At 40.1% G+C, this 10,580-nt stretch overlaps 2 protein-coding genes across 3 annotated transcripts; both read left to right on the top strand.

Annotated features, from left to right (window-relative positions):
- Positions 1–442: 442 nt before the first annotated feature.
- Positions 443–1,868, top strand: LOC148373738 (uncharacterized). Of its 2 annotated transcripts, none has more exons than XM_088353689.1 (3): positions 443–577; positions 669–795; positions 1,324–1,868. In XM_088353689.1, the coding sequence occupies exons 2-3, from the start codon at positions 695–697 to the stop codon at positions 1,751–1,753; spliced, it is 531 nt and encodes a 176-aa protein (XP_088209815.1). In that variant the 5' UTR covers positions 443–577; positions 669–694; the 3' UTR covers positions 1,754–1,868. The 2 variants fall into 2 exon arrangements, with proteins under 2 accessions (XP_088209815.1, XP_088209825.1); XM_088353699.1 differs by having other exon boundaries at positions 452–577; positions 654–795.
- A 4,897-nt stretch (positions 1,869–6,765) lies between these two features.
- apnl (actinoporin-like protein) lies at positions 6,766–10,102 on the top strand. Its single transcript, XM_088353678.1, has 3 exons — positions 6,766–6,927; positions 7,354–7,462; positions 9,283–10,102. The coding sequence occupies exons 2-3, from the start codon at positions 7,359–7,361 to the stop codon at positions 9,719–9,721; spliced, it is 543 nt and encodes a 180-aa protein (XP_088209804.1). The 5' UTR covers positions 6,766–6,927; positions 7,354–7,358; the 3' UTR covers positions 9,722–10,102.
- The last annotated feature ends 478 nt before the right edge of the window (positions 10,103–10,580 follow it).

Genomic DNA, 10,580 nt, shown 5'->3' with positions numbered 1-10,580 from the left:
AGAAGAGTTTTTTTTTCCAAGCACGGAGTTGCACGCGCCACATGAGAAACTTGAACAACGCTGCAATGAAGACTTAAACCAGAAGATGGCATAAACGAATAAAAAAGTTTTTTTAATTACTGAAGTTTTTTTTTAACTTTTGGGGGTGCTATAATTAGAACAGACCCTTTAATTCATCTTAAATGTACATAAAGTTTCTCAGTCATGTGAAAAAAAAACTTTTTTTTTGCTTTTAATTTTACAATGTACACATTATATTTTTTCATTATATTTGATGTTATGTTGGTCTAAACTATACAATTAATGGAAAATATTTTTACAAAATATACAACTATCTCACTTCACATATTTAATTGAGGATTTGTGTCAAAGAGACACGTCTGTCTAGTGTTAACTTTATGGGTGTAGCTGAAAGGAACTTCTTGTTTATTCCACTTAAACACGCCCGCACTTGTATCACTTGAAGTGTACTACTCAGCTCCTCCTTTGCCTCGCGCGCCCTCGTCCTTCTCGCTCAGGCCGGGAGACAGCACAAACCCTGCAGCCTCACGCCAGCCGGCTGATCCACGCCAAAAAGGTAAACACAAATTGACTTCTTACAAACGATATGCAGGTTGCCCTCAACATGCTCCTTTTTTCTTCTGAAATGTTAGTTTCTACTGTTGAAGGTTCGTTTTACAGAGGCACTGCCACGATGAAGACCGCTGAGGCCCTGTCAGCGACCCTCACAACCAACAGGAACTGCTCCTTCGAGTTCACCAATGTCAGCTCTGTTTATTGCCTCATTAACCCCAAGTGAGTTCCAGTCAAGTAGGTCCTTTCGCCTGTGACACACTGCCGATACATGCTAAAGTATTGGGATGAAGCTCTCTGTCGATCTACTGATCAATAAAGCGTGGGATCTGTTTATAATATGAATACCTTCAATCTCTCAATCTTGACTTTTGATCGCTTTTGTGGGGACAGTTTGGAGAAGTTACTGCACGTCAGCCAGATCTTTATCTAACAGGATTGTGTCCCAATATGTTTGTCAAAATTGTGTTTGGAGCATTCTAAAGCAGGGGTCTCCAACGTTTTTAAAGTTGAAGCTACTTTTTGTTACTATTTAGCGCAAAAGGATACCAGTTTGATATAAATTCCTAAAATAAACAAGTATATAATTACTATGTTATTACCAGATTAAAGGTTAATATAACACAGGGTACCTTTGATAGAGAAAATAGTCTACCTTCAACTTTTTAAAGAAAGCCCAAACGACGCAGCACACCTTTTAGCAAGGCAAATTTTGGTGAAATTTGATTCCAGTTTTTTTGTTGGTCCCAGGGTTTACATGTCTAGTGGCTTCTGCCATCTTCCACCAAGCCCCACCATCCGATCCATGCAAACCGAGCTGTGCTCCTTCACCAAGGACGACCACACAGCCACGGGCGCCGTGGGCCTACTGACCTACGACCTCTTCCACATGCAAAGCCGGGCGTGCTCGCATCGCATGGCCGTCATGTTCTCGGTGCCATACGATCACAACCTGTACAAAAACAAGCTGGCGGTTGGCATTTTCGAGGCGTCGCGCGCCTGCGACAAGAAGCTTTACGAGCAAATGTACGATGGCAAAGATATGAGCAACTTCCGCCGAGCAGACGCTAGCGGCAGCGGCCTGGTGTACGGAAACAACCAAGTCGACGTGAGGGCGACCATGTCCACCGTTGGAAAGGCCATTGTTAAGGTGGAGTTTTACGATCAGCTGAGTCGCTAGTGCCTTGCTCTGATGTGCTTTTAGGCCTTTCAAAGTCAAAATGTCCTTTTTTCAAATCATTTATCATGAACGCAATTTTGTTTCATTGGAAAAATAAAGTCCCCGATAATGATGATTTATTTGTTTTTCGGACTCTTTATTCTACTCTACGGAGTGTCATTCAAGGTTGTTTGCTGTAGAAAATAAAAAACTCAAAGCAAATATCAAAACAATAAATGTCATGAAGGTTGGGATTTTTATCTGTTGTGTATTTAATTCAGAATCAGAAACAAAATCACATTTGTTATCATTGTGTTGCTACAAAACATTAGGGCTGCACTCCAGTTGTCAAGTACACAGTATACAAAAGGAAAATAAATCTGAAAATATAAAATATCTGACTCTAGTATAAAGCATTCACATCTAAATAAAAATTATATAAAATTTATATTAATATATATATATTGCACTTAAAATCAGGCACTAAAAATTGTATTGCACTTAAAACCAGGGTATTGCTCTTAGAACTGGGACATGACACCTAACTGTGTTTTGGTAGCTTTGGGGAAGAAGCTATCCTTCCGTCTGTCCGTTCGGGCCTTTTGGAATCTGAACCGTCGGCTCGATGGTAGCAGTTGCTGGGGTGCAATGAGTCTTTCAGTATGTGTATAGCTCTGCTGTGGTAGCGAGAGCTGGCAATGTTCTCCAGGCTGGACAGGGGGCAGCCGGTGATGTTTTTTTTATCAATTGGCGGTTTTAGACATTAAAGGGACCCTGTGAGCTGTCCAGAGTAACATCCTCAGTGGTGCCTCGACAACCCAGGCAGTCATGGGATCTTTGAACTGTGAATGTGCATTATTTAGCACCTTTTAGTGGTAAAAAAATACATAATTAATTTTAAAAAATAATAAAGAACATGGAAAAATACCTTAACTTTTGCGATAAACATGCATTTTTAAAATAAATGTTCATTATTTTAACAACATGAGGCTCACCAAGATGGAGCTGACATAATTGTACGCCGTCTTGTTGCTCAAGTAGCGAGACACAATACAGCAACATGTAGTGGTAAAATAATACACACTGTCCCTTTAAAGATCCCTTCAAAGAAAACCTGCAGTCAATGAGTTCATTACAGTCTTGTGACGACTCGCCTGGTGCATTTGTAAAGCAGGAATATTTGATATAATTATATTTGGTACATCATACAAATATGAGACTAAGCACCGAATATGAACCACAACAATGACATTGATTTTGTCTGTGTGAAATCATTAAAGTTCCAGGAAATTGTGGCACTTGCCACTCGGATTTTCACACAATGCAAATACAATTTGTTGGTGATAGGAATGAATGGAGAGGTGTTGTAAAAGGACAGTGGGATGTTAAGACCCGGTCTAGGGGATGGGCAGGACACCTGCATGATGCGGCAGGGGTAAACCAATGAAAGCTGTCGGGCCCTGCTGTTGAACAGAAGAGTGTGTTGTGTCACCCTGACCTGAGTGAGATGGCCGCTTTCTTGTGTCCCGTTTCATCTGGAGGGGCGAAAGCATGACCACGTTAGGTGACAAGGTACCTAACTTGTTTGGGTGTTTGGGCATTTGGGTTGGCCATGGTCCAAAAATGTTTGTGTGTATTTTTTTGCTTTTTTTGCCCTTTTTTATTTTCTTTGTTATTGTATGTGTTTATCTTGCTGTCGGTCACCCCTCTTGAGGGATATGACCAAGGTAGATAGATAGGTTCAATTTTTCATCTACTACAGTTTATGCTGTAAATACATCCTGTACAGCTGACAGACATTTGGTTCACTTTCCCGAAAATGACCACAAATGATCTTTCATTCATTTAATTTTACCCTTTAAAAGAAAAAAAGAATGTTGACTGTAAGAAGTCAAATTTGCGACAAGTTTTTAGATCCCCAACAATTTTAGATACAAGCCTAGGACTGAAACTATGCAGTTCAAAAAGAGAAACTCAATTTCAAGCATTAAAACTTATTTGAAAACCTACCTGTAGTCAAAAGCCAAAATATTATTTGAAACCATGTGAGGAAGTGGAAAACCTTTATTTGAAACTCCCGGAGGAGTTTTAAATCAACTTTCTCTAGAACCCTAGCCCTGGTTCAAAACCCAAATTTGAAACAGTAGCCATTTGGTAAAACTAGGTTATATTATTATAGCTCTAGTTTGAATCCATTGTTTGAAAGTAAAATCCTTAACTTGACTTTAAGACATGGGCAGCACGGCGGCGCAGTGGTTAGCGTGTGTGCGGCACAGTTCTGAGGTCATGAGATTGACTGTGTGGAGTTTGTATGTTCTCCCGGTGCTTGCGTGGGTTTCCTGCGGGCACTCCGGTTTCCTCCCACATTCCAAAAACATGCATTTCAGGTGAATTGGCCGGTCCAAATTGTCCCTAGGTGTGAATGAGCGAGTGGGTTGTCTGTCCCCGTGTGCCCTGCGATTGGCTGGCAACCAGTTCAGGGTGTCCCCTGCCCAGACATGGGACCAAGTCACACATGTGCAAGTCTCAAGTAAGTCTCAAGTCTTCACCTTCAAGTCCCAAGTAAGTCCCAAGTATTTTTTTCTTGGGCAAGTCAAGTCACAAGTCAAGTCCCGAGTCTTAGATTGCCAAGTCCAAGTCAAGTCACAAGTCATAAAAACAGCGACTCGAGTCGACTCGAGTCCAAGTCACTAAGTCTCAAGTCCCCATGTCTGCCCCTGCCCACTGAGGATAAGCGGTGCAGATAATGGATCGATGGATGGATGGATGATTTTAAGACCCTTCTTTTTGAACACTGAACCCATTTATCAAACCATCGATCTATGTGGAAACTTTGATACCCAGCACCAGTTTCTTCACAATTTTAAGAAATAATTTTCACATGGTAAAACTTTTTCAACAAAGCTGCAATATTTATTTTCTTTATGAGAGACGATAGAAAATATGTCCCAACAGTGCACAACTTTGAATATGTTTCATCTTCTTGGACAATATGACTGCACTTTGACTAAATCTACAGCATTTAATTGCTATTTTAATGTTTGATGAACGTCAACAGGGAGTGGCAGCTTGAAGCAAGCATGTGGCTTTGCTTTAACGAGTCTTCAAAACTTTTGAGAAGTTTGTAAGGAAAACCCATCATTGTAGTCCTAGTTCCTCCCCTTGTCGGGAAAGGCAGGTCAAGCAAGTCCTGATTTGTGCGTGGAATGTGAGAAGATTTTTTTTGTGACAGCTTTCCATTACAACATGCACATTGTAAATGGAATTTAAGGAGACAAAACTCAGTGTTCCTATAACTGATATGGAGGGTTTACAACTAAATGTTTTGTTCTTGGTTCACAAGTATAAATACATTACTTTAATAGTGCGAAGTAACGAAAGAAAATAACATTTGAAATTGAGTAATCCCTTGTTTTAACAAAGTTCACTTGTCACAGTCTCGCTGCTTCACAGATATGCGTTGTAAAATGTGTTCGGCGTGATTGATAAAGTATACAGTATTTTTGTTTATAAAGCAATCCCCTGGGCCTGCAAAAGTGTTTTTTTTTTGTTAAAAAAAAACAATAAAGTTACATCTGATTCATGGATTTACCCTAAAAGGTACTCTTACTAATGGTGTTCTTTTATCAACTACATTAAAGGAGCTGTACGAAATTTTAAAGTGTTTTACTTCTGGCCTGTGTCATTATTGCAGCCTCTGTCAAGCTCCTTATATTGCGAGTGCAATTACGTGCATTTTTAGGACACGCCCGGATAAACTCCTTTTAAAATCTTTCTTTGGGTTTGAGATGACGTCCAGACTGTACTTAAAAAGGCCTTTTCTTACTTTCAGGATTTTTACGCTACACTAACAAAAAGAGAAAAAAACCATGTTGACGAGCATGAAGTCACTCAACAATCAGCTCTCAATGCCCCCATCACAAACACCAAGTGCCACCCGCACCCCAACACCCCCGCCCCTTATCACTACACTCTCCTCCAACTTAATGTGTTCCGTCCCAAACAGCTTTGCTAAAATTAAGATAAACTCAGATAGGTGTGGTGAATAACAATTATAAGGGCTCTTTGAACTCAGATGGGCATTGTTAACGGACAGCTTAAACGATTCACCCCATCTTTAATTTTTTTATGAACAAATGAAGAAAGGAAAGGGGATCCCCAGGTTACATCAGTTGAAGATGAAGGCGAAAGGCATTCTGATGTCTCGTCACGTGTTCTTTTCCGGGACCAGAACTTAGTATTCGAACTTTTTTAAAAAAAAGGAGCTGGAAAGAAGCAATTGCAATATGTATTACAACGTTTGCACTCCGGACCGATTGATCAGAGAACCGCCCTCCCACCATAAGGCCAGGAATGCGATTCCCCCCAAAAGGCAAGCAGGAGAGTCTCTGGCCCTCTTTTATAGTGAGGAATATTTGCAAAAATGGAACATGCAGCACAAACAGGCACACAGAACTCACAATACGAGATGAAAAGACGAAGTTACTGTACAAGAGATTAGCACACAGCTTAATCTTCAAGGTGTTGTGATAAGACTATTGCTGTGAAACTACACTGATATGAAAGAAAACATTCTGCAAGTAAATATTTAATTTGGGAAAAGCAAAGGGATAAATTGCAGTAAAATAGGCCATCATCAAAAATGATATCCTGCTACATTCTGGACAATACTCTATGTACATAACATTTTTTAGCAGACAAAATTATCGAAGGCCACAAATGTATGCAGAAATCTTGGGATAATGCCATTTGGGCGTCTCCTCGATATGCTACTTGGCGGGATTGCTGTGTAAGTACAAGACCGAATAGAATCTGCTCATCTTGATGATTTGTGGCCCGTCAATTGTTGAAAGAGTTTCAACACATAACGAACGGCTCTCAAGATATTTGTCCGGACTCGCCTCATTTTTTTCTGTTGCTCAAGTGTCTACAACAGGCCTGCAAGGATGGAAAACAGGATTTTGTCTTTATTTACTTATAGGCAAACTTAGGTGTGGCCTTGCCGCAAATATATTAGCTGCCATGCTGTGGGTGACGAGGGATGCGGATGACACGCTGACTCTTTCGAGGGTGGGCAAGTTCATACTCGAAAGGGCGTTACCTTAAAAAAAGAGAAAAAGAAATATCCTCCTCCTCTTATTTTCCTTATTTTTTTTCCAATAGAACTTGAGAACACCTCCAGGACGCTCAAGCAAGTAAGACCTCTCTTTTTATACATTTGACTAGGACTTTTTGCCCGTGTTTATCCGACTTTAGCCGTAAGTCTGCTAAGAGGTGTTTCGTATTGTCGACTCCTTTTTATTCCCGGGGCTGGACTTCTTTAGAAAGCGTAATTGAATAGGTGTGTGGGCTAATTAGGCCGCTGGCAGTCAGGCCGAAGCGGTTCTCCGCTACCGGCTCTCATTATCCGTCCAAAATCCATCATTCATAAGCTGAGACTTTCTACCTGCACCTTGGAAGGTTATCGGAATGCCAGCGGAACTATGTAGGCAGAGGATAGGTCAGGAGGACGTTTTCAGCAGAATCATTCCAATGATTGGGGTGAAGGGTAGGAAACGGGGAGCTTTAAAACATCGCATTTGCATTTTTCTTTTCTATCCTGTTCTTATTCCATTTGACAGCTGACATGACGGAATCCGCCGAAGCTGTGGCCGCCGACGTGGCGAGCAAAAGGAGCGTGACCATTGAGATCACTAATTTGACCAACAACTACTGCCTCATTAACCCCAAGTAAGCACTGCAAGTTTCAACATATGATGGAAACAATCATTCTGATGATAATTTGGTGGCAGATGTTCTGTCTTTTTTTAAACAATAAAATTAGGTTGTTTTCACAGTGATAAGATAAAGATCGTTTTGTTTGCCTCACTTCAATGTCAAATGTGTTGTCGAGCTGGTGGCGGTATATACAAACATTCATCTACAGTCACAAGCAATTGTTTATGAGTGCAAGATTGTATGCAGTAGTTCCATGAAAATGAGGACAAGGGAAAAAAAATTGGAAATAGAAAAATATTTACAGTGTGTTTCATTCACAACACAAAGATAAGGTTCGTAATAGAATGGGTGGATTACGAAATACTTACCTTGGTAACATAAACTAATGTATTTTTCTAGTATAATGCCTATATTGTAGTATGCCAAGGATTGTCATAATTATCATTGAGAGCAATATCACTGCTATGTCTGAAAATAACCAGTTGTAACTGTTTTATCCTACATATTTGTTTAAAAGAAAAACGTTTTTTTTAATGCTCAGATCACCAAGTAGTGTTTGTAATCAATAAGTCTGGGAGGAGACTGTTCTTACAAACTAATTTCTGCTGAGCGATGTACATCCAATTATCAAAATTCTTCAATAAGACTCAAACTTTCTTTACCAAGCCCTGTGACTTACTGGTCTCCTAGCCATTGCCCAAAGATAGCTGGGACGGGCTCCATCACCTCTGCGACCCGGCTAAAGATAAACTGATAAACTGAGAATGGATTAATGAATTTTTCTTATATTTTTTGGTAAAATTGTTAATTTCTTAAACGGACATGAATTTTGAAAACCTAAATAGCATTTTTGCATTATGGCACTATCAAACAAAAACCCAATATCTATTAGTTTAGAGTAATATGTTTACTTCGAAAATAGAGAATTATAATTTTTTTTTGTTAATTATAGATAATACATTATTTGTACTGATCATTTTGAAAGGGACATTGTGTATTGTTTAGCACCTCCTAGTGGTAAAATAGTGAATTCTTTAAACAAACGATTTAAATAATGGTAAATGGTCTGTCACACATACGTGCATTTTCATAGGTGGAGATATCTGCATTTATTTTATATAACATATGCCTCACCTCAAGGGAGCTGAAATAATTGCCGTCTTCTTGCCGCTACACGTATACGACACTTGAAGGAGGCTTGGTAAGAAAGCAGAAAAAGTGTAAGGTTTGGTCACTTCGAGTCTCTATAGTTTGTGTTCTTCTTTGTGATTTCAGCACATTTTTGTTTGCACATTTAGAAATCAAATAATACAGACTGTCTCTTTAAGTGTATCATTTTGACGCATCTTTTTATGAAAACAATGTCAATCTGACTAAAGTTTAAATACATTGTGTATATCACATGTAAATACATCAAGCAATCAACCTAAAATAAGTCTTTTGTAACATTCAAATGGACAGCGGGTATTATTTATCACACCCCAGTGGTAAAATAAAAACGTAAGTCATTTAAAAAACTATATTGATTTAAATCACAAGAAAAACTGAATGAACTATCATACAATAATAATTGACATGCGCTTCACCTAAAGGGAGCTGATATAATTGTCCGCCATGTTTCTGCTCCAGTTTTTCTGCATTCGTTTCAGCGACATCTAGTGGTCAAATAATACACACTGTCCCTTTGACTTTTCAAAAAGCTTGATTAACCAGAAACCTCGTTAGGTGCGAAAACAGTGCCTCTGCTGGTTGACGCAGATAAATTCACAGATAAATGCAGGTAATCCACTATCAACTAATTATTAACTAATGGGTGGCGTTGGACTAAACAGGGTGCATCTGGAGAACGGCGAGGCCTACAACCCACCTCAGCCCACTGTGCGCCCCCTGAAGACCGAAGTGTGCACCTTCACCAAATCTAGCAGCAAGGCCACAGGTAGTGTGGGCGTCCTAACCTACGACCTCTTCGAGAGGACGCAGAAGGACTTCATCGAGACGGTGGCCATTATGTTCTCCGTGCCTTGGGACTACAACCTGTACAAGAACTGGTTCGCCGTGGGCATCTACAAGAAAGGCCGCAATTGCGATAAGGCCCTCTTCAAGGAGATGTACAACGAAAAGAAGCAGCAAGAGCACGGCTTTGTTCGTGAAGAGGCCACAGGCACCGCGATCAACTACGTGGGCAACTACCTTGATGTCAAAGCCACCATGTGCCCCCTCGGAAACTCCATCATGAAGGTGGAGTTGTGGGATAAGCTCTTCAGCCACTAGCGTGCCTTTGCGATTGCATCCATCCCCGTGCGATAGCAAACGTATTATGTCTTTAAAGCGGCCTTTTCCCCCCCTTGATAAATCTGCTTAAGATCAGAGTTGAGCGTGTTTATACTTCCAGGCGGCAATCCTCCCTTTTGAAAGCTGACGCCGTGTTTAATAGCGCTTCCTTCGACAATGACATCTTTAGAAATTGAAATGAAAGAAGACTCAGCAGCAAGACGAGGGCAGATTGCTGAATACAAGCCCGTGTTTATTTTCTTTGACACTGTATCCATGAGAGAAAAATACTTTTTTTTTTCCATTTTGGAAGCCGTTTGTCTGTTGATTGACTGTATGGAAAAACACCTGAATATCTGATTAAAATTCATGAATGCAAAATGGCCTATTTGATGACGGCACAACACGTGTTGAGCAACATATACCAAGAACACTCAAGTGGATATGTTCTTTAGACAGCCACACAACAATCCACGTACTGGGGGTTGGGTGGGTAACCTTCAAAAAGTAATCCGATACAATTACTAGCTATCTGTCGAAAAACGTCAGCAGTAACGTAATCCAAACCATAATATTGTTTGACTACTCCAATACCAAAGAAGCTAATAAAATACAAAATAAACACAATTACTAGCATTGGGTTAAGATGAATATACAATGTAACCTTAAACAAGGTCATGTAGCTGCTTACTGTCTTACAAAAAAAATGGTTGTCAGCCAGTAATAGGGCATAAAGACGTACAACTATTCCCACGTTTATTCATACCTAGGGAAAATTTGAACCCGCTTAGTATGTTTTTGGGACGTGGGAGAAAACCAGAGTGCCCATGTAAAAACCCACTCAGGCATGGGGAGGACA

The sequence above is a fragment of the Urocampus carinirostris genome, chromosome 1, assembly GCF_059441175.1.
Source record: "Urocampus carinirostris isolate Australia breed hairy pipefish chromosome 1, RoL_Ucar_1.0, whole genome shotgun sequence".
Classification (NCBI taxonomy): Eukaryota; Metazoa; Chordata; class Actinopteri; order Syngnathiformes; family Syngnathidae; genus Urocampus; species Urocampus carinirostris.
This window is presented reverse-complemented; position numbering and strand designations above follow the sequence as displayed.